Source organism: Corvus brachyrhynchos, unplaced genomic scaffold (assembly GCF_000691975.1).
Source record: "Corvus brachyrhynchos isolate BGI_N302 unplaced genomic scaffold, ASM69197v1 scaffold188, whole genome shotgun sequence".
NCBI lineage: Eukaryota > Metazoa > Chordata > Aves > Passeriformes > Corvidae > Corvus > Corvus brachyrhynchos.
The window spans coordinates 755,367-779,352 of NW_008239647.1; the positions used below are offsets into that span (position 1 = coordinate 755,367).

Below are 23,986 nucleotides of genomic sequence, written 5' to 3' on the forward strand. Positions count from 1 at the left end.
CATGGGCTAAAGGCAGTGGGACTCCCTGCATTTAGACCTTGCTATAATCAACAGTTCTGGCACTGATGGTACTGATATTTTTAAGTTACTTGGTATAAGCTTGAACTGTATTCGTTTGCAGCTACTATTTGGGGTATTTATTTTGATACGTAGTGTGATCATAGAAGCATAGAATGGTTTGGGTTGGAAGGGGCCTTTAGATATCATCTAGTTCAAACCCCCTGTCATGGGCAGGGACACCTTGTGCTAGACCAGCTTGCTCAAAGCCCATCCAACGCTTCCAGGGATGGGGCATCCACAACTTCTCTGGGAAGCCTGTTCCAGTGCCTCACCACCCTCACTGTAAAGAATTTCTTCCTAATATCTAAATCTACTGTTTTTCAGTTTAAAACCATTCCCCTTTGTCCTATCACTACAGGCCCTTGTAAGAAGTCCCTCTCCAGCTCTCCTGTAGTCCCATTTAGGTACTGGAAAGTGTTATAATGTCTCCCCAAAGCCATCTCCTCCCCAGGCTGAAAAAATCCAATTCTCTCAGCCTGTATTCTTAGGAGAGGTGCTCCAGCCATCTGAGCAGCTTTGTGGCCCCATCTGGTCTTGCTCCAGGAGGTCCTCATCCTTCTTATGCCCTCATTCTAGAGGGCAAATATTCATACATTGTGCTTTAAAAAAACCCCAAAATTGTAAGTAGAAATCACTTGTAATACTCACTTCATTACAGTTAATAAAGAAATTTTTAAAATTCTGATCTTTTTTATTCAGTTTGAACAGGTGTTCAGAATCACACATTTCTCTTCCAGTTCCATCCTGTGTTATTTGTCGTCTGCTCTGCATTATTTGTCATCTTTTAACTGAGATAAGCCTTTTGGAAGTATTCTCTTATATGGGTTTAGGCAGGAAGACTTTGTTGGAAATCTTTTTGGAATACACATCACGAAACATAATTGTATGTAGCAATAATTCAGTTTTGCTATTAAGAAGATGTTAATATTGCACATGGAATATGGTAGGAACATAAGCAGAGATGCAGTGTTTCATCAACTGGTTCGCTTGTGCTGAAGTGGAGGAAGGGCCCCTTCTCTGTAATTTCATTTACCCAAGGGCTGTAGTGAGCGTAGGTGATCCTGGATCATTGATTCTGGGAAGAGACAGACAGTTGAGCAAAAACACCGTCTATTCTGCACAAAAAGCCTGAAGCACGTGTGGCAAAGACAGGTATCTTAAAATGCACAGGGAGAATTGTAGAAATGGAATTGTGTAGGGTATGAAACTTAATCAATAAATGGCCAGTTTTGATGATGGTTTTCCTTGGGCAGCTGTCTATGTGGGGAGGAATGGAATAATAATTATCAGTTCAGTTCAAAGTTGATATTTATACAGCAAGTTGACAGGGTAACTATTCAAATATTTGACACTTGCTTGTTTTTGTTACAGGAATTACAAAGCTCAGGAAGAGAACGCTTTGTACTGGAACATGCTGCTCCATTCTCTGCTTTTTTGACAGACAGCTTTGGGCGGCAGCACAATTACTTGCGAATTTCGTTGACTGAGAAATGCAACCTCAGGTGTAAGTGTCTGCTGGTTCCTTGCACAAGACTCCTCTGCACATTCTTGGCAAATGCCAAGGTGTGGGTTAGGGTGTTACTGCTGAGCTGGTGCTGTGCTGTTTCTTGTCTTCACAAAGTAACAATAAAGGACAGATAGAGACTAATTAGAGCTGAGCTACTGATGGGATGGGGAGCAAAGAGCAAGCCTAGGGACCTGCCAGAGACAGGAAGTGACAGATCTTTTATCAGACTTGATGTGGTTTGGATAATGGTGCTTGTGTGCCCAAGGTCTCTGTAAGCAGGAGAGCTCATACCTGGGCATTCCCACAATTACGTCTGCAAAGTCTGTGCTGATGTCCCAGGGCTTGCTGGTTGAACTTGGTGTCTCTGTTTGAATGCAGGTTAGATAGAAGTAAGATCCTCTTTTTCTTCAAAGTGGATCCATTGTAATTTTGAGGCACATCAAATTAGTCTTGGGTTTTTCTCTGAAGGAAACCAGGAAATTGTTAGGAGATTGTTTGTAAAATTTTTGCACAATTGGTGTCATTTGACATTCATTAAAGACAGCTGCCCTTGGTGCATTTTCCCCATCAATATTAGATTAATTGCTGCTGGTTATTTTTTGCCCCATGTATTTGTGTAATCTTTGTTTCAGGTCAGTACTGTATGCCTGAGGAAGGTGTTCAGCTGACTCCAAAATCAGAGCTACTGACTGCCCAGGAGATAATCACTTTAGCCAGACTGTTTGTGAAAGAAGGTGTGGAGAAGATCCGACTGACAGGTGGAGAGCCGCTTATCCGTCCCGATGTGGTGGATATTGTGGGTGAGTTCCAAATCAGTACAGAGTGTTTCAGAATGACTTGGTACACGTCGATCCAAGAACTGCACTTACAGATACCTACTGACACAGTCTGGCAACCAGAAGGATAGTTACACATTTAATCGTGGTGTTTTTTCCCAGCATTGTGAAATGCAAGATACCTTTCAGAAAATTTCCAGTTCTACTCTGTTGCTTGGATGGAACTTCCGTGTCTTTATATTATACCAGCTGAACTTAGCATTGTTTTCATATTCAACATCTGGCTACAGTAACTTGCAATAATGCAGCCTGAGGGTGAAAAATCAAGAACTTACATGACCAGGTCCTCACTGGGGAAGAACAAGTGATATGTGCTTACAAACAAAACAAATTTTCTCTTTGATGTTTTAGGAGTGTGAGGTTTTTATTGTGGTTTTGTTTTGCTACCTTGATAACAGATGTTACTTGCTTGTGTTTAATAAGGAATGGTGAAAAAAACCTGTGTTTTTACAGTTATTGATGAAGACTATTACTTCAATGGAAGGTAAATTACTGGGTAAATTTTATCTGCTTTGATAGGTATTGTGTTAAATTACTCTGCCTGGGTCTTTTCTCTTGAGTCAGGTGCTTTTTTTCCCCTGTCCAAAGTCTCATATGTTAAGAAAATTGCGGTAGATCTGTGTAGTGTCAATGTATAGATTAAGGCTGTGTAGGGGGGTGCACTTTGGTGTATTGTAGACAATTGGACTTGTCTGTTTCTGGACATACACTCTTCTAAGTACTGAAGATAAGAAGGGGTTTATGTGGAAGATGAAGGTCTTGAAAGAAGGGAGGTTGCCTACCAATGCAGTGAGCTTTTGTGTAGAAAACAGTTGGTCTCTGCCTCTGCTCTGTTTTGTTCAGGATTTGGAAGAACTTTTCCAAAGAAGACGACCTTCCAAAGGAAGCAGAGGAGCTGTTGTAGTTTGTACAACTGACCTGTTTATAGCTGGAAAAGCTGTGACTGGACTGAGCTGGGGTGTGTCACCTCAAACTTTGATTGTGAAGAGTTCTGAAATGGCACTAACATTTTGGTACTCTGAAATACCATTATCTAGAACATTTTGCCCATGCATGATGGGTTTGGGGTTGTTTTAGTATTGAGGGAGCTATATGCCTTTCAAGAGACACATTTCTTTCAAGGTATTAGATTCTTTCCAATGGTAATAGGTATAATTATTGGCTCCTATAAAAGGGAACTAGATTTATAAATTAGGTTGCAATTTAAAATACAATAAAGCTTTGCAGTTCAGCATATAGTATTGGCATGAAAACGAGTTGAAATCAACCATCAGTTCAGTGCAGAACTTTCTTTTCTGGAGTATTGTAGGCACCTTTTTTATTTGTCAGTGGTAGCTGCTGATGGCTTATACTCAACACAGCCGTCCTGATGTTGATAGTCTAAGTGGAGTAGTCAGGTCGTGGCAATTTGCATTATCGTATTGCTGCAATCCAGAAGTATTGGTACTAGAAGGATAGACATCTTTTTGTTTTGCTTTACTCCAACGATAGAATTCTCAAAGGTTCATTTTTGTGCCTGAAAGAGAGAAATGGATCTTTTTGAACCACTGGGTTTTCATTATTCTGCCATGTTCCTGTTGACAGCTGAGCTTTGACAGATTCATAGTGATCGTATTAATGGATAACAATAGTGATCTTGGGGTGAAGGTAAGGGATGTTCAGATGTTTGTCCTGTTGTATTAGTTCATTCTGTTGTGGATTTATATTAGTCTGGCTGGGTTTTTTTAAGGTATGTTGAAAATTGTTGAATTAGGTCTACAAGCACTTCCTGTTTCTCAGACTTTGGTATTACTCTACAGTGCCCCAGTCTGGGATCAAGATAAGAGACTCAAAACTAAATAGCTCAGTGTAATAGCTATGGGAAAACTCATTGAAGGAAAATCAAGCCCAAAAATGTCTTCTGCAGAATTTGAGTAAAGCACCTTTATTGAAGCTGTCTTAGCATAATGTACTGGTTTGGTCTGGGATAGTTAGTCTGGTTATCTAGATGGTTTTAGAGAAGCTGGCTACAATATCTCAGGTGCTGAAATGGGTTGAGGTTTAAGCTAGGCTTATTTTTAGCCACCCTTTCTCCAAACCATAAATGATCTGTGAAATGCCAGTAAAGCTCAAAGATGTTAATGCTAGACTTCTGTTACCAAATTTTTTTAATACTCAAATTCAAGTTTTTTAGTTGTTTCAATGAACAAATGTGATTTGAAGCTACTGTAGGAGACCATGCTATTCAGAGACCTTCTACAGGTCTTTAGATTATTTTAAATCTTTTAACAGATGCACGTACATAAACTATGAGTCAGCATCTAACACTTGCTGAAAGCTAAATTATGTCCTGGGTACTGCTGAAAACATATGTTTGAGACTTTTCTGAAGCAGCTGATAGTGGAATGTAGAATCCATCTCCTTTGAGATACTCAAAGTTTAAATAAGCACCGGATATAAACTCTGTGATAGCTGTTTATTATTAGTAGTCTGAGGAGTACACATCTGCACTGACAAGATCATTTCCCAAGGGGTGGAGGATGGACTATTGGATGACTTTTTGTAGCAACATACCCATTTCAAGAGAGAAGTGGTGTAGGGTAGACTTGTTAGTTGATGTGTTAGGAAATATACACACCTTTTCTGGACTCAGTCGGGAGAAATACAGTTAAGGAAATGATTGGAGGAGAATATGTAAGAAAATTGTCTATTTAAGAAGATGCTCCTGATCCTAAAGGAAAAGGTACATGTGAAATGGTTCACTTCATGGCTCAAGTTTGACATACAGGTTTTAGCTTCATGCTATGGACTTACAACATCTGTTGTGTTTCCTTTTTTACTTGATAGTTTTTGTCAGTTGCCTTTGCTTGTGCTGATTGGTGCTAAAGCAAACAGATTTAATGCAGGTACAAGGAGAGTTACAAAGTTATGAAGTCTCTTTAATCCCTTTTGGATTTAGAGGTCAACAAGCCAAGAAACCAAGACACTGTGAAGGTTACACTTGGTAGAGTATTCTGACTGGTCCTTTTTAGCTTGTTGGTGTTAGTGTTAAGCCTCCATCTCTTATTTCTCAGTTGTCTACTGTCCAATTTGTTACTACAGGTGATTCCATGTATTAGTGTATTTCCAGTGCCTCATCCTGTATCTTGCTCTGTCTCATGAGGAAAAATACGTATGGACATCATCTGCTACCTGTACTGACCTAATATCTGGTGCTACTTTTTAATAATTTTTCCATTTTGGGCTGCAGAATGACATTAGTTTTATTCAATACCTTTATTCATTTTACATTTCTAGCAATGAAGCCTGTATGGCACCTAGACTCTTTTTCTCAGTTGTTCTGAGGTGTTCAGCATTTTGTGTGTTCTGAGGCTGTAAATAAAAGTAGTGATGTTCCTAAAGTATCCTCTGGCTGCAGTGTGTATCCTTTATTCTCAGGAAGATTAGACCTCTAGTGATAGTTAGTGTTAAGTAATCTTTGGCAAAATTGAGCCAGTAGCACTTATCCTCTAGAAAGAGGTTTTTCTTAGTCATTTAGGAGGATTTTGAGAGGTGAAGGCCAGGAAAAAACCTCTCTTAGTAAAGATGGCTCTTCCCCTACAACCTCATGTCTTTATGGAGCTCTTAATCATGTTGCAAAATGCTGCTGCTGTAAACTTCAGCATCTTTGCTGTGACCTAGCTTGACCCATTCCAGCATTCTGGACTCATTTTAGGGTGAATATTTTGAAAAGAGCTGGGAAATGAGATAAATCAGAAATAAAGCTCTTATCAACATGAACAAATAGAGGTAAAATAGCAAGGGAAGAAGGGACTATGAAATAGTTGTGCTGTAATTACAGCTGCCTCAAGAGTACGGGTTCTTCAAATATTTCTTAAATAATTAGGGTGGAGGCTATGAGGGAGGGAGGAAAAACCAAAGTAAATTACTTTGCTGTGGCTCTGCTTCTGCAAGTTGTTTATGAGGGTTTTGTTCTTATTTGTTATTGTACTGATAACTGGAAGTTTGAAGGCTTGATCTCTGGAGATCTGGTATGCTGAGGATTTCTGCATTTGGCTTATGAGGAGGCAGCTCTTTTTTAAATCTTAATCGCATTATATTAACTGTTTCTTATGCTGTTTTCTTTTGTTAGCCATTTTTTAGTGTCTTGCGTAAGCACTCTCCGGTTGGCCGGGCTACCACTGGTAATGGAAATATCTCAGTTGTCAAGTGCAAATGTTTTGTCCCTTTGGATGTTGTTGCCTTGGATTCTCTGTAGTAGTCCAGTATGTTGACCTTTTCCTGTTTAGTTGGGACTGCATATGGTATTTTTTTCAGAAGTTTAAAGTCACTACTGCTGGCAGCTACCTCTGGGTTAGAACTGGTTTCTGGTAAAGCATTGTAGGATAAGTGTTGCTAAATAAACAGGTCAGGTGTCAGTTGTGAAAGGGATGGCTTGCTGCTTATTATTATTGCAGAACATAAAATTCAGCTTGCAAAGGTCGATGAGGATAAGAAAGTACACAAAATCAGAGGCTGCCTTCCAGCAATAAAGTAGGTATTTACTCTAAGAAATGAAGAACAAAAGTAGTGTGCATTTTAATAAAACAGAACTGTATCACCAATTTCACTTGCAATAAACTGCTCTCTCATACCTTTTGAAATGGATTTGTGCTAAAATTGGTCTCTTAAACCAATACAGCTGGAAGAAAGCCAAAGCACTGAAGTGTCCACATTTTCTTCACACCTTCAGTGATACTTTTTCCTTTGTTTCACAAATGCTTTGTGTTTTCTGTGTAACTTATAGTTTAACTACTTATTTGAAGTGTTCTTTTTACTTTTTATTTCCTAGGTCAACTGTACAAGCTAGAAGGGCTGAAAACCATTGCTGTCACAACCAATGGGATCAACTTAACCAGACTGCTGCCCCGGCTGAAGGAGGCAGGACTGAATGCCATTAACATTAGCCTGGATACTTTGGTGCCAGCTAAATTTGAGTTCATTGTCCGGAGGAAAGGTACAAGCTTGTCTTCTAAGGCAACTGTGTTAATACTTGCAGGAATGTTGTGAATTGTTTACTGTATCTTTCACAGTCAGTTACTTTGGTAGGGAAGTGAGACTGAGACTAGGAAAAGTCGTCTGTACTAGCTTGTTCAATAGTGACTCTTTTTCCTTCTTCCTGTAATGCTTAGGAAGAGCCCCTTTCATTGAAGTTGGTGAAGTAGAAGATGCTCAGCTCACCACAGTTAGTCATGTGGCTAGTCATATAATCTATAACTGGCTAGTCATAGATCTTAAGAGGGCTCTCCAAATCTTGTGTTGGTCGTGTGTGCTGCTCTTCTTTAATACTGTTCAAAAAAACCAAATGTTTCTGCTATACCATCTGGGGTCAAAGATGCCACAAGAACTTAACTTCTTGTCATGAATAGTGGCAGTTTCTGGAAGTTATATTTGGGGTGTGGTAGCAGTGGTCTCACTTGTGGGTAGTGATGTTCTGTATCCACTACTTTTTAATAGGAGGTAATTTGAGGAGGGTTGTTGGCTCTGTAACCTCTCCTACTCAGCAAGTAATTCCAAATAAAATTTCAAAAATGCTTGGATATGCCCAGTGTTACAGATTCTTGTTTAAATGAATCCTAAAGCTGATCGTAGAGCTCAGCTTCATGGTTGGGCTTCCTTCCAAACTAAAGTTGGTTTGATGTTGTATCAGTCTCCTTCTTGTCCAGCAATGTAACTTCAGCAGTCTGTGAACATCTAATTCTGACAAAACCTCTGAGTAGCCACCAGATGGGGCAACAGCCTCAGATAGAGGTAGGAAGAGGACTGTAGAAATCTGAAATGCTGTGAGAAGTAATGTCTGCATTTGAATCACTGCTGTCAAACTAAAGTTCTGCTGGCAGGTGCAGAAAGGTGTCCTTGTCAACAGTCTCTATGGGAGCACTACTTCAGGTTTCTGTGTCATGGTGCAGAAATCAGTTCTTGTCATAAATCTGACTGGAGCCTTATCCTTCCAGGGTAGGCTATTACATTAATCTGGTTGTGTCATGGCACAGTTGGCTCCCAGAGTGGTATCTGGGAGTATCTAATCACAAACAGGTGTTGGCTATGCTCTTTCCTTCTGCTCTCTGTGTTTGAGTATTACCTGGTTTGTGACATTCATTAGGAACACGCCTTTCTTTTGCCACTGAAGGGGCAAATGTGAGCCTCCAGCTTCCTGAATTATAAGGCCAGAGATCTTCATATATGATTAGAAGCTGTTAGGAGTGTGCTGCTTGTAAGGTAAACTGAAAGTTATTAGGGATGAGGGTAATTTTTATTATATAAATGTTCTCTTCCCCCTCTAAAGAAAAAAAGATCTTTTACCAACAAAGAGAGAAATTGCTCAACTGAACGGCATAGACAATGAACAGGGAAATTTCTATTACTCCGTATTTTTAAAGAGGAGAAAAAAGTCTCCAAATCATAGATTTTTTTCTAAGCAGAGAGATCAGTTTAAAATAGTAACATTGAGTTCTGTTGGTTTGGATTTTTTTTCTTTTTTTTTGTTAAGGTTAAAGACTGAAATTATGTCAAATACTTTTTTTTTTGAGGGTTTTTATTTAATAGGAGATTTCCAAGTATGGAATGAGCAGAGAATAGAGTGCCTGCCCTACTGAGCTACCCTGTCTCCTGTGGCAGTTCCAGAGGCAACAAGATATAGCTCTATTAAGGTGAGAGGGATTCCTGGTCTTGGACTCCTACAGGCTGATAACTTCTCTGGAAAGTAAAGGTGGCATCTGTTTATGGAGCTTAGCAGGAACTTGAGAAACTTGGAATAATTTCTGTTTTGCTGGAAAGTCAATCTAGGGTTTTAAGAAGACATAGAAAATGTGTGCCCTGCATCACATCTGCCCCTACTTGCAAATGGTTGGGATAGACAAAAATGACTGTGAGATCCTGATGTGTGAAAGCACTTTAGAGTACCATATTTCTACCTCTCCCAATCTACCACATTCTGAGGGATGAACAAATGAAAAATGTTTTCATGCAGGTAGCCAGTCTAACCTGTTTCATGGCCTGTCCCTTTTGTGTGTGTGTGTGTGTTTCATACAAGGAGAAATGAGGTAATGATGTACTGTAATTTTATCATTAAATGTAGGCCTGAAGCCTTTTTTCCTGTAAGGATTAAATGCTGGGAGGTTTTGTACAACATAGGATTTTTCTGGATGGCTCTAAGGTTCTCTGTACTACAAAGCTGGCTAAAGTTCTGACTTCAGAAGAGATCAAATATGATGAAAATACTGAAATTTTTCATTGGGTGAAAGAGGAGAAGTGGTTGCTTCCTGGCCTCTTGAGTTACATTGAGTTCCTCCTTTCTGTAATCCTGAGGTCACACATGAGATTTTCTGAGCAGTTACAGAGATTTTTGATCCCATTCATGGCTCTGGGTTGTGCTTACATCACTGTCATTATCTCTTGCCACAATCTGCCTGCAATCTTGCTTAATTGGAAGGAGATCTACCACAGGTGCTGGAAACTTCCTAGGCACATGCAAAAGTAGGTAGTGATTGAGAAAGGTGACAAGCCATAACTTCAGATACTTGCTTGCAAGAGTTATTTCACTGTGTGAAATAACTTTGCTCTTCACCACTCTTTTTGCACCCAGGATTAGCATTAGAACTAGCTTATTAAATAATTGTGTCTTCTGCTTTCCTGTGCCCATGCTTTATGATGGCTTTACTAGCCAGAGAGCAGTGAAGTGAAATTTTTGTCTCTTTCCTTTTCTTTTTTTCTGATTTTGAGTGCATCCAATATTAAGTATGTACAGAGTACTATTGAGTTACTGCTTTTTTCTGCTAAGACACCTACAGAGTAGTGAAGGTATGATCTGTTCACTAGAGAATCTGAGGTTCCAGTAGATCATAGATAGGGAAAGGAGGGCGATGGACCTGCCAGGGTAGAAGAGGCATTCACAAACACAGGGCAAGCAGCTGAGCGCTCAGTAGAAATGTGTGCCCAGAGCTCGGGAGTTTGCTGTCTCGTTCCTGCTCACCTCTGTTCTCTGCCAGCTGCTGAGTGTGGCAGGGAGGGAATAATATGCAAAGTATGAAATTGATGTCTTGATGAAAGGTCTTAACTTTAAACAAAGTTGACGGAAGGGGTGGTTTGGATGAGATCATTAAGAGGCTTTCCTAAATGACTTTGGAATTCTAAAACTGCATGGTTGTTTTTTTTTTTTTCTTCCAGCTTTAAGAGGTATGTGTAGGGGCAAAGATACTTGCCCTGAATTAACTGTATCCCTGTGTTTGAGAGCAGCTGGCGGGTGTAGGCCACACTAAATGGTAGAATGAAACCGGCCACTTCATTCCTTGAAGTAGTTTTTGACATCTTTCATTTGTTTTCAAGGGTCTAAGGCCAACTGAATTGCTTTCCTAAATGCTCTAATCCGTGCCACATTTTGTTCATTTTGTTCACTGATTTCCCATGTTTAGTCATAAAAATGATGATCCTGAAAAATGCTGCCTCTGATCTTCTGACTAATGCATAGTCAGTAGCTTTGGGAAGCCAATTACATCTGTAGCCAGGGTTGAACAGGGAATCAAGGGGCTTTTGTTTGGTCCTAAACCCACTCCACCCAAAATGTACTTTAGAAAAATCCTTTTAAAATTCACTTAGCAACATTGCTGTCTGATTCCGAACAGTGAAATTCTGCCATTGTAGAAAAGACACAAGTCATTACTATAAAATAAACATTAATTTGTTATTTTTTCTTCATTGCATCTGGAGGCAGTTGATAAATTCTTTCCACTCCCTTTAAGAAGAATGTAACACAAGGAAAGCTGACTTACAGGGAAGTGGAGAATCATATGCTAATAATATATGGATATCCAAAGATGTAAAAAACCATACCAGTATTGTTGATTACTCATATACCAGTTAAATATTGATATCAGTGACTTGAGCACAGTAACACTGGTAGTCTTTGTGGATTGGGGGGGGTATAATTAAAGTCTCTTTATTTGCAGGTCTTTTCACCTGCAGCTGTGCCTACTGAATCAGATTGGTTTTTATTTGTCTTGTACTTAATAACCACCTTTTGCATTCTGCTTTGAAACAATAAAAATTCTTTGTCACTCTTTTTGTATCTTAGGCTTTCACAAGGTAATGGAAGGAATCCACAAAGCCGCTGAACTTGGCTACCATCCTGTTAAGGTAGATACAGTGTTTATTTACTCTGAAAACTGTTGTGTTTTACCATATGTACAGTTCACCTGAAAAGGAATTTATTATATTCCATCTCGCCTTCCACCCTACCCCATGAATAACTTTTAGTGAAGCTGGGGAAAAACTTGAAGATCACATCAAGAAGTAACAAGGAGAAATCTTGTGCAGCTGGGGGTGCAGGTTCATACTGCCTCAGCCTACTGATTACATCATCACAGGATGGCCCTGCTCTGTACTTGCCTCCTCCTGCCCTCTCTCTTGAATTGGCATTTGTCTCACTCAGCTCTGCATCTGGCCAAGGCAGTTAGCTGGCAGGAACTACCCTGCAAAAAGACATTCATTTTCTCCTGTTATGTCTCCTTTAGCTTCTTATAGCAGACTATTTCGAGTGCCAGTGTGAGAGGAAAAGCAAGTTTGAGGGTGCAGGTAGACCAGCTTCAGTGCAGCATGAAACTTCACCCTAACTCAGGTGTTGGCAGTTCTGCAGCTGTGGTTCCCTTCAGTTTCACGAGTGCTTTGAAAGTTCTATTATGTGTAAGTGGCTTAGGCTATACAGCTGTGAAAAACATTTGAAATTAAACTAGGTTTTAGGCTTTCCTAAAAGCTCTTAAGAACTGTGATAGGTGATGTTTGGACATACAAGGCTGCCTTGCTAACTGAAGTATTTTAGCAAGTCCACAGCTCTCAGTTGTTCTTCAGATATAGCACAGAGGAGCTAAGGCTCCAATGTAAATATTGTTTATGAGGAATGTGGGGTAAAACTCAGTGTTAACCTCTCTTTTGGAGGAAGGCGGGGCTAGTTATCCAGTAGCCTATGGTTATGGAGTGTGCTGTGAACACTTCCTGGTCCAGGGAATTTGCCTATCATCTGCCATAGAGAGTGCTGTGGAAGGTAGCTTGCCAGTACTTTTACAGAAGCCACAGTGTAGAACTGGGGAGTGGAGTTGTCATTTTAAACAATAAAAGCAGCCATACCTTTGGTGGGTAAGATGATGTTTGTGTTACCTGGCTTTTGTATTAGTTTTCCATGTAGCAAGACAACTTGAACAACTTTGGTTAGGTTGGATGTAAAAACTTGGTTGAGTTAGGCAGAAATGATCATCCATACCACTGCAGTCCTGCCAGCTTCTCTCAACATTTTTTCTTTCCAAAAAAGAAGTTATTTCTAGCCATGTTGCCTTCTGCAAGGACTGTGAAACCTTGTGTAAGTGGAAAGAAAGTCATACTCTGCTCACTAATTTCAGGTGTCTGCTTTACCTGCAGGTGAACTGTGTGGTGATGCGAGGCTTCAATGAGGATGAAGTGCTGGACTTTGTGGATTTCACAAAGGATCTGCCCCTTGATGTGCGGTTCATAGAATACATGCCCTTTGATGGTAAGTACTGCTGCTTTGAGATTCTTCTTGGACAGAAGTGGGCTGCTTGGTGAATATTCACCCCATAGACTTGTCTCTGGAGGTTTTGATAAGCTCTTTTAGGGAATTAGGAATTTCCTGAAGTTTTATGTTGTATCTTTTGCAGCTTATCTTCCTCCCTCAATAAGCTGTAGAAGGACTAGTTGGGGCTGGGACACCTACAGCTAAAATGAGACATGGAGAATGTAAAAGTGGTTCTCTGCTAATTAAGAAAATAAAATCCACAGTCTAAAGTTAGGCTGGTTTTGTTAATTCTAGGCAATAAATGGAACTTCAAGAAGATGGTGAGCTACAAAGAAATGCTTGATACAATTAAACAGCGATGGCCGGAATTGGAGAAATTACCCTGTGAGACTTCCAGCACAGCCAAGGTGGGGTTGAGCAGAGAACATGTGAAACATGCCCCCATTCCTTCCCTGCCCCAAATCCCCAAATGCTCACAAGTTCAGCATTGATATTTGACAACCAAAGTAATAAACACTTAATGTAGTAACTCTTGGGTTTTGGTCAAGCTGCCTGCATGAGACTTGGTGCTTATTAAGTGCTAGTCATAGTCTTTACCTTTAGAAATACAGTGTGTTTTCTAGATGTATTTTCAGCCAGGTATAAAGAATGCCAGGCCTGTATTTACAGCTTTTGAAACTTTTGTCATTCTATGGCTGCACATTAACAATCCTGATGGAACAGTTGTTCAGTGAAAAAACTATTGGTTTAGACTGTACAGTGTCAAATGGGGACTTTCGAGCTCATGCTCCCTACAGGCATCACCTGTTAGTTACAGATAACTACTAGAGCAAGCATTTAACAAGTTTGGGAATTTCCAGAAACAGGGCAGAATAGACTGGAACACCTGAAAAAACTGATTTTGCTTTTTTTTTTTTCTTTGATATGGTTTTAGGGCTGAAGAAAATCTATGTTAAAATAGATTTTCTGGTCTTCAGGCAAGTGAAACTATAAAAGTTAGGAGTCTGTATTTGACTCTTTTTTTTTTTTTTTTCTCCTGTGCATTTCTTTACAGTTACAAGGTACCACATTTCCAGGGACAAATCAGCTTTATCACCTCCATGTCAGAGCACTTCTGTGGATCCTGCAATCGGCTGAGGATAACAGCAGATGGGAACCTAAAGGTTGGTAGTGAAACAGGATTCTCTTGATTTCATGCAGTGAAAATAGTGTTGAAATTCATTCCCTAAAAGTAGCTGGGATGTAAAGATGCATAATTATTACCAGCTAGCTCCTGTTTATTTATCCTGTATGTATTCTTGTTCCATCTTGTCAGGCTGTTAGGGGGATGTTACATCACCTTTTTTTCAGTTACCATAGTTAACTTCAGTTGTAAAACATGGTTGCAAGGCCAGTAAGTATAAATATTTATTCTAATCTTTGATTCAAAATCATCTTAAACATGTGAAAAACAGATGATTTCCCATTAAAAAAGGGCCCAAGCAGCTGTGAGGGCTTGGCTTTTGCATTCCACAAGGATTCTTCTTGTTTCCCAAACAACTTGTAACTCTTCTTCTTCAAGAGCAGCCTGTACATTTGCTCAATGACTGTAGAACAAGGAGGGATAGCCATTTCCTGCCACGTTGAAACTGGCAGTTTCTGGGGGAAAATTAAAGTTTTCAATTAAAAATTGGCACTTATTCATTGTCACCTGATATTGACAACAGCTGTGCTGCTGCCTAGTGTCAGATGACCAAGGCAGCCTGAAGGCCCAATGAGCTTAGGCTGCTTAAAATCCCAGGCTGTCTGTGTGTACATGAGGAGAGGTAAAGAAAACAATCTCTATAAATGTTCCCTTCAATAGGGTAGGCCTCTTCAAAGCTCTTCACTCTGTGGTTAGTACAAAATATTTGTAAAAGTAATTTATTTTATTCTTTCTCATTTATCCTCTTCTTCTTCCCTGGGTTGGCTGCAGGTGTGCCTTTTTGGGAATTCAGAAGTGTCCTTGAGGGATCACCTACGGTCAGGTGCCTCAGAGGAACAGTTGATTCAAATCATTGGAGCAGCAGTGGGCAGAAAAAAGAAACAGCATGCCGGTATGTTCCTTGTACTTGAGAAATAACAGCAGTGCTAGGGAAAACAAAGTCCTGGTACTGTAACCTTCCATGAGAGTTAGAATCCAGACTGTCTGAAAGACTTCCAGACTGACTTTTGTTCTCAAATAGATACAAATGCCACTGCTCACGACAACAACAGCAAAGTGTAAAGCTAAGTAGTTGCACTGGATCCCCTTTTTTTTAGATTAGCTTGCTGTAAAAGAAGTACTAAGACTAAATGGAGCTGTCAGTCCAAGTACTGCATTAACATGTTTCTAGAAGTGACAAATCTCTTCTTCACTGTGCAGGAGTTTGTGGGCACTCATCTAGTGCTCTGCACAAGGTCATGACACAAGGTCCATGCTGATGCAGTCACATCCTCAGGCTGTATTCATCTTTCCTGAATTTATGTTGATATTAACATTCATATCTGAACCTTACTGTAGTTTTGTAATCTGGCTCCAGCTGGGAATGCTGAATTCTTGTACATGAACTGGCTTTATGGTCATGGCTTAGTCCCCTATACACTAAAATGTGCTTTGGCCCTTTTGTTTTCTTGCAGATTCTGACAGATTAACAACAGTAGGTTTTTCCCTTTTTTCCTAACGTGTGAAACAAATTTAAAGGTAGCCTTTAAATCTACACGTAGACTAATTTGCAAAGTACATTGGTCTGACTCAGATAAAATAGTGCCTTGTAAACCTAAGGGAAGGGGTGGAGGGTTTGGTTCCTTTTGGTTCCATTTATTTATGAATTCTGATTTGGGAAAGCAGGGGGTGGATGGGGAAGAATCTACTAAAGGCGTTTTGCCATCAGCAGCATTTACCTGACATTGTCTGTCTTCTCCCAGTTTGTGTTAATCTCAGTATTGTCCCTGGGGCTTTCTGTGATTTAGTTTCTTTGAACTGGAACACTTATTCACATCTTATCTATAGAACTAGAACAGTCAAATACCGTTGTTAGAGACAAGATAGTCTCAAATTGATTGAATTCTGTAGTAGGTAGACTGTAATTCACATTATGGCAAGCTTTCTGGGAAAGGGTTCTGCAGTGTGATAGACCCATAGCAGCTGGGTGCCTGGAGACTTGGGCAGCTATAGTTTTAGATAATGCCACGCTGGATTCCCCCTCCTCCAGTTCCCTTGGTCTTTACTGAGCTTTGTTTTTCCTAGCATACAGGTTGCACTGTGAAGAGCAGAAAACTAAATATATAAACCAGATGCATGACTTAAAGCCTAAAAAGCCAGGATTTTTATGTGTTCCTTATTTTATTTCTAGGCATGTTTAACATTTCCCAGATGAAAAACCGGCCAATGGTCCTGATTGGTGGGTGACAAATCAGTACGTAAAAAACATACAGTGATTTTGTTCGGTTTCTGTCTTTGGGGGAGCAGAGTAGATTGGGCTTCTAAGTCTAGCTTTTGGTTCTGCCTTAGGTTTAGGCAAAGAAATGGGCTTTTAATTAAGCAGTTATATTTAACACACTGAAGTGGAAGAGGAGGAAAGGTTTAATGTCCCTACCAAGCTTTACCCCATTTTCCAAGTGACAGCCCTGGTTTTGTTTTCTCTAATTATGACAGTTCATTACATTTTCCAAAGGGATAATCAACTTTCCTACCGTATTTCCTATCAGCTTAAGAAGAACAGTATAGTTATTTATAAGACAGTTTGGGGTGAATTTTGACCATATTGCCATATAAATATAAAGGATGCAGAATGGAGTTTTATCCATGTATTAAGAAATTAAACTTTGTTTATAATGTATATAGAGCCAGCAAGCTGAAAGAAATGCAAGTGTTCCTACCTCACTACTACTTCAGAATTTGAGATGTAGGGCTTCATTTTTTTGAAATTGCCACTTATTGCTGCAAAGTCTCAGAACATATCCATGAAAGCCCTATGAGCCAAGAGCCTTTCCTTCTAGTGTCCATTGAAGCTGTTTGCTAACTCTCCGTTCTGCCTGAAGCTCAGTTCATGAGAGATGTAGCACTGCTGGGGTTCTCTTACTGATTTTTAACATCTCCTTCAGTGTGATTTTTACCTCCTTCCATACCTGTGTTTCCCTGTTCTGTAAGATAGCTATCTTTCCAAAGACCTTAATAAATGGTTACAAGAGTTAGCTTTGTGAGATTAATTACAAGATGTTTTGTTGTTCCTTATCAACAAGATGTGGGGGGAAAAAAAAAAACCAAAACAATGGTGAAAGACCTGAACATGTTTTAAATCCCAACTCTCATCCTCCCATTGATGTTTTGGAGCAGGTTAGCTGTTGGGCAGCTTAAAACACAGGTTTTAAAACAGGTACCATTGGGGAGGGGAACATGCATTAATCTGCGGGTCTTTGCAACAGGTGATACAATAACAACTACTCTATTTTTAAACCAAGCCCCTAGGGCTTGTACTTTTGTTGCCTTTATTATGCAGTAGGATCCACAGAGGTCTTTAGGATAGGTCTTTACTGGGAATGTTTTTCACTTGGTGCCCCACTTTAAAGGGCCATCATTTCCCATGTTGACTGGTGCAAGATTGTCTTTTTGAGTTTGCTTTTGCTCTCTTGTATTTGGCCACTGCTACATTGTGTTCCAGAAAAAGGGTAAGGAGGATCCTTTGTTTAAAGTGTGTATTGACTTGCTGCATGAGGAAATAATTTTGTTGGGGTTTTTTGGTTTGGTTGTTTTTTTTTTTGGTAAGATGAAAAATACTATAGTAAACTCTTGACAGCTCACTGGGACCTACGTAATTTTTCACGTTGCCTTTGAAAGAATTCCCACACTCCAAAGTTAGCATTCATAGCAATGTTTGGATGGCTACAGATCAGATCAATCCAATTTCCTTTTGGAAAGTGCTTTAACATTGTCTGACAGGGCAGTGAAAGAGGCAGCCTGTCCAGGTCTTCCTCCTTCAGCTGTTCCATCTCCCTTTGAGACTGACTCCTGGCAGTCACCACATCAATAGAGAGACTGGAGATGAGTGGAGAGTATCCCACTGTGACACATGGGGAATCATTAGGAGATTTCCTAATTGTATTTTGAATTACTTACAAACTTCAAATAATGCTGGCGTGCAAGCAGTCAGTGGGGGAGTGTGTGTATGGAATTAATTTAATGAAATTTAATTAATTTAATGCTGTGGAAATCACTAATTGGTTTTGCTAGACCCAGTAAGCCAAACCTGGCATCTTCCCTGCACTGCTGTTGTCCAGTCCTTTGCTATGTGGTTTGTGTCTTATTTCCCTTAATCAAAATATTCCTTTTGGCAGGTTCTTCTTCTCCTGGGTTCACTTCAGTTATGGGAATTTCCTCATTAATTTAAGTATCTCCTGCCTTCTTTTCTCCCCCTGAGATTGTGCTAGTTGGAAACTGACACAATTAAACTTGAGGTGCAGTAATAGGATATAAGGAGATGGAATTTGTCAGATGGTTTCACTATACGGTGCAGTAGAAAACCATTATCTTTTTTTTTTGTAGGTATATGAGCAATTTGGGTGCAAATAGAGATGACTAGGTACAACTTCAAGAAGTGTAGGTTGTTCAGAAAAGCAAAGATGCTTTGCACTCATGACTGTCTCTTGCTGTCTGTTTACTTCCCACTCTGCTTGAGCAAACTTCTCTCCCGTCTCCCACCCATGAGTGTTTACCCTGTGGAAGGAAGTACTTGTCTGCCTTTGCAGTCTGGCTTCTCCTGAAAACAAGACACTTTTACAAGGGTTTAAGCTTCAGCTTTAATACTAATCAAGGAATCCAAAAGAACTGAGTGCTTTGAGTTCCTGGATTTTAAAAGGAATATTCAGGTTAGGCCCCACTATGAAAAGAAAGAGCAAGAGAAGAGGAATAAGAAAAATAATTTTCTGTGCTCTTCTAAAGCACAGCAGTGTTGCATTCAGTACATTTATGTCCATTTAATCCCATTCCTCAGAGGTAAACACATGCCTTCAAATTTGCAGGAATCTTAACTTTAGTGGATAGACCATCAGCTGTAGATGAAAAAAGGCCTTTGCCTGAATTTAGGTTATTGCAGTGATTAAAATCATGAAATCTATGGTTGACTTAATCTTCAGGAATGGGTACTTCCAGACCAATGTTTGGAGGGTACTCTGGATGAAAATGGTGCTAAGTGCATCAGTCTTGTTTCAGCAGAGGTTGGGACTAGCAAGGAAGAGTTTGGTGGGTTTGTTTTTAAAAAAAGAGGGAGGAGCACAACGAGACCTTTGTCCACACTGTGTCTGTTATTGTCATGTGGACAGTCCCTGGGCAGCAGAGGTAGCTCAGCAATGTGGGGCAGGAAGCTGTTTTGATGCACCCATGGATAGGCTGAAAAGGGAGTCCTTGAATACCAGAGCTACCAAAGGGAGGTTATTGAGCACAACCTAATTCCACCTTTCTCAGAGCAGAAAGAGAAGGAGCTTCAGAAAAAGAGAAACATACTTATCAATGGTGCTGTTAAACCAGGGCTTTGCTGCTTACCTCTTTACTTACAAAACATTCACTTTTATGTGAAAGAGACTCCTCCTGTCTTCACACTTGGCATCTAGCCCAGTACATATGCCAAAACCAAAGGATTAAATGGTGAAAAGGGGCAGGAGGGCCTACTACCTCTCTGCCAGCTGGGAGCTCTGCCAGCTTGACTTGGAACATGCTTCTGAGTAGATTTAAAATCTATCTGTCATTGAGGGGACTGTGGTTTTTCCAGTGCTTAAACTTCAGCTGTCATTAATGTGTTAAGAGCTGACAATAATATGAGAGGTTCCCATCACCCTCTGAGCTTGTAGACAGTGCAGTTGCAGTGCTTCTGGTCCCTGCTGTCCTCAAGTGCTGGCATAACCCTTCCCTGCAGAAGGAGATGAAAGGAGGAAGTGCAGCCGCCTGTGCTGGGAGGGAGGTGTTTGGAAAGGCAGAGTTGAGAATCTGAGTGTAAGAATTTCCTATTAACCCTGCCAAGCTTTTGAAAGAAGGCTGGTGCTGGGATGGTCCCAAATGGATGCTGAGATGCTGTGACTCACTTTTCTTCAGAAGTGATGTTCCTATAAGCTTTCTTGGCTGCTGTTTCTCAAAAGGTGTTGATGCTTTTAGAAAGTAAGTTGTTTCTTTTTGTCAGGGACCTCGAAATGAGTGTTCTGAGTCTTGAGGTTTGTAATAGCAAACAAGGAAATGCAAGGAACTGATGAGAGAAGAGAAAGAGCTTGAGGAAAAAAGTGGGTATTTGCAGACTTATTGAGGTTTTTGCAACATGGGAAGTCCCAAGCAGTGCTGTGACAGGGTTCTCAGTTGCTACCGGCAGCTTAGCTTTCCAGTTAGTAAGATGTTCTTCTCATGTTACTTTTTGTTTTTTCCCCAGAGCCTGCATTGATGTCATTCCCACTATGCCAAGATGCCCTACAGAATCCCCCAAATTCAAAGCAGTGGGGCCACACATTTAGCCATTGGCTGACTTTGAGAGTAAGTTTACCCAAACAAAAGGGAAAAACATCAATGAAAAACACACTTACAGGACAACTTTTCCTCCCAAGATCTCACTCAGAGAAACAGTGGCATATGGCAACAGGAATTCTACAAACCCAGCTCCGAGGCTACTGTGTCTTCCAGAAGAACCCAAGCTCCACATTTGATACAAAGTGCCTTGATACTTCTGTGGGCCAAGTTTCTGTGGACCGTCAGTTCAAAGATACATGTTCAGGATCTGAATTCCATACCAGGGATTTGGGATCTTGCACCAAGGTACCTCGTGCCTCTGACAACTTGACTCACACTGACGAGGAAGGACGGGCCACAATGGTTGATGTTGGAGGGAAGCCAGATTCCAGAAGAACTGCTGTTGCTGGTGCCGTGGTTCTCCTGGGTGAGAAGGCATTCAGGATGGTCAGGCAAAACCAGGTGAAGAAAGGGGATGTGCTGGCAGTAGCCCAAATTGCAGGAATTCAGGGAGCCAAGCTGACCAGCCAGTTGATCCCATTGTGTCACAACATCCCCATGTACCATGTTGAGGTGTCTCTGAGCCTGGATGAGGCCAGACATGCAGTGGTGATCCGCAGCTCCTGTCACACCTGGGGAAGGACAGGTGTGGAGATGGAGGCTCTCACAGCTGCCAGCCTGGCTGCGCTGACTGTGTACGACATGTGCAAAGCAGTCACTCATGACATTGTCATCCAGGAGCTCAAGTTGCTTAGTAAGACAGGTGGGCAGAGAGGAGACTTCTCAAGGGTCTAGGTAATATCCAGATACCTCCAGCCCTCCAAGTGACCACTGCTCCTGTTTAGCCTCTTACAGAAGTCCTTGTGCTCAGCTGGTGGGCTTGGAGACCTCAGCGGGTTGTGTACTGTACAGCAACCCCATGCCTCCAGCATTGCCTTACTCTGTCAGCTCACTGCTGGTGAACAGTGGAGCCACTTAGCCCTGTTGAAAACCATGTGTGTTTTCTTGAGGACAGACTTCTCCACTCTGCCAATACCTCCATTTCAGTGTCCTCGTGATGAGATTGAGAAAAGATTCCTGCTTATACCACAGAGGTTTCTGGGTTTTTAGGTTTTTTTGCCTTTGTGAAATACACCTGCTGTCATCATACCTTGCAACTGTGAGCTCTGGAAATGAAGCAACTGCTGAAAATGCTGTTATTTGGCAACAATTTCTAAGTCAAGGATTAAGATTTCAGAATTGTGTCTGTCCATCTTTTCCCCCTGACCTCTTCCGTTGAATTTAGAGGGTGACAATGAGAAGAACACAGCTGGGGAACCTCACTGTACAGCAGAGATTATAAACATGGAACAGTCAGGGTCAAGGGGCAGCTCCCATCCCTTTGCAGTGCTACTGCTTCCCTTCACAGAATCAAAGAATCCCAGAATGGGTAAGGTTGGAAAGGACAACAGTGGGTTACCTGGTCCAACCTCCCTGCTAAGGCTCCCAGAGCACAGGGTTGTGTCCAGACTGGAATATCTCCTGCGAGGGAGCCTCCACAACTTCTCTGGGCAATCTGTTCCAGTGCTCAGTCACCTGCAGAGTGAAGAAGTTCAGGTGGAACTTCCTGTCTATCAGTTTCTGCCCGTTGCCTCTTGTCCTATTGCTCAGCACCACCAAGAAGAGGCTGGCTCCATATTCTTGCCATCTCCCTCTTAGACACTGGCATATTGCAACATCAGTCATGTCTTTTGGATGCTGAACAGGCCCAGCTCCCTCAGCCTTTCCTCATAAGAGAGACACCTGCAAGTGGGAAATAATTCACATATCAGTTTCAGAAGAAAAAAAAATGGCAGCTGCCCAGTTTTCTGCCTTGAGTGCTCTGTAAAACATCATGCAGAAATGGGATTTCTGGATTTGGAAGAATTATTTTTCTGATCTGAAAGATAGGTTTTACACTGTTAGAAGCATGTTCCAGCATTTTGACCTTAGCACTGAAATACATGGATGCCCTGTCTGCATGCTTGAGGGATTAATTTTGCCAAGCACAGAAGTAAGTGTTAAGTTCTCCCTGACTTTAGAAAGAGATGTCACACCAAGCTCTAGAAGACTCCAAATTTTTTATGCTACAGTGCAACTCCTAGTAACCAGCAACCTGCATAGTCCTGACAGATCAAACAGACTTTAATACCAGTGGTCACTTGGAAAATTAAGGTAGTTACCGTTGCCTCTGCCAGAGTGTCTTCCTGCATGTTTCTCTAATTTGGTTTTCATTAAGTCGTCTGGCCTTGGAGCACTTAAGTGTCCCCATAAATGTAGCAGTGGCCACAGTCATGTAGCATTAATTAGCTTTTTTTGGTAGTTAACTGTCCTAGATAAGAAATTACTCAACATTATTGTTAATATTGATGGCTGCTTTTCAAATGTTAATTTAAGTGCTCTAAACAGGGTGTTACTGGTTGCTTATGGCTAATGTGAAGCTGCACATGATTCAGGGTGCTCCCTCCATATGCACAGGGTTGAAGACAACTCTAGTAAGGTCAAAGATGCTACAAAAAAATCATCTTAAGCCTAAGAGGTTACTGTGAGCACACCACACTGCCACACGCATCCTGCTCATTTAAAGTAAGCACAGGGCTCAGAGGAGGAGGCAATAGGTTTTACTACAGATCCTTCACAAATCTCATACACCAGCTTTTATTTGTTGTCACGGTGAGATAAGGTACATACAGTGACAGACATAGCAGCTGTAGCTGAAAGGGAAGGGAGTCTGGAAAGCTTGGTGCCCAGACTCCAGAAGCCTTGGTACATTGATGGTGTGGTTTAGGAATGCTATTCCCCTCTTCAGTGTTCCGCCACTCGCTTGCTCCTCCATTCCTGTGGCGGGCTGGAGAGGAGAATTGGAGGCACAGTAGGTAAAGATCATGGGTTCACATAGGAACAATGTACTGGAAACAGCAGTGGAATAAGAAAATGAGCAGTAACGGCTTCAGTAACAGAGGGAACAGGCACTATGTGACTTCTCCCTTACTGGAAGAGACCCCATACCTGGTGCCTGTAATAACCCCCCATGCTGTTAGCTATTCCCCCTCCTGGCTCCTGCAAGAACTACCCATGTCCTGGCCAGAACCAGGAAAATCTATATTCATTGTTACAGTCTTGACTCCCTGTCATTGCCAGGAGTGTAGCTAGCACTGCTGTACTGAGCACCAACAATCCCACCCAGTCCTGCAAATACAAGAGGCTCTGTGCATCTGTGGAACTGCTGCGCCCATAACACAGACGTTTCCTTAGCTCAGCATGGAAACAAAGTGCCAGGAAAAGGAAGCACACGTGTAACCTGCTAAGGCAGCCGACTGACACAAGCACTTACCTCCCTGCACCACGCACCGTGCCCCCCTGGCCTGCTCCCAGGCTCTAGCTAATTTTGAAAATGGAAAGGAAACTCGAGGTACTCAGTAGTAATAAAACAATGCTTTGGGCATATAATTCTTTGGCTTCTGAGAAGTTTGCTGTCATGCTGTAAAGCTCACACAAAGGACTCAGGGCCACACCAGGGACTACTGAGCACACGCATGACC

The 23,986-nt window shown here is 41.2% G+C and overlaps 1 protein-coding gene across 3 annotated transcripts; it reads left to right on the forward strand.

The window, feature by feature from the left end:
* Positions 1 to 1,431: 1,431 nt before the first annotated feature.
* MOCS1 (molybdenum cofactor synthesis 1) lies at positions 1,432 to 22,885 on the forward strand. 3 transcript variants are annotated; one of them, XM_017742344.1, is made up of 10 exons: positions 1,432 to 1,564; positions 2,200 to 2,367; positions 7,214 to 7,378; positions 11,492 to 11,553; positions 12,829 to 12,940; positions 13,238 to 13,350; positions 13,996 to 14,106; positions 14,898 to 15,018; positions 16,297 to 16,344; positions 20,353 to 22,885. In XM_017742344.1, exons 2-10 carry the CDS (start codon positions 2,211 to 2,213, stop codon positions 21,219 to 21,221), a joined length of 1,758 nt encoding a protein of 585 aa, XP_017597833.1. In that variant the 5' UTR covers positions 1,432 to 1,564; positions 2,200 to 2,210; the 3' UTR covers positions 21,222 to 22,885. The 3 variants fall into 3 exon arrangements, with proteins under 3 accessions (XP_017597833.1, XP_017597835.1, XP_017597834.1); XM_017742346.1 differs by having other exon boundaries at positions 16,297 to 16,359; positions 20,353 to 20,481; XM_017742345.1 differs by lacking the exon at positions 16,297 to 16,344.
* The last annotated feature ends 1,101 nt before the right edge of the window (positions 22,886 to 23,986 follow it).

Excerpts from the sequence above, each read along its gene's own strand:
- MOCS1 (XM_017742344.1), top strand. The coding sequence starts at position 2,211 with ATGCCTGAGGAAGGTGTTCAGCTGACTCCAAAATCAGAGCTACTGACT. Across the intron at positions 2,368-7,213 it reads CGATGTGGTGGATATTGTGG|GTCAACTGTACAAGCTAGAA; the intron begins GTGAGTTCCAAA and ends TTTATTTCCTAG. Across the intron at positions 13,351-13,995 it reads AGACTTCCAGCACAGCCAAG|AGTTACAAGGTACCACATTT; the intron begins GTGGGGTTGAGC and ends GCATTTCTTTAC.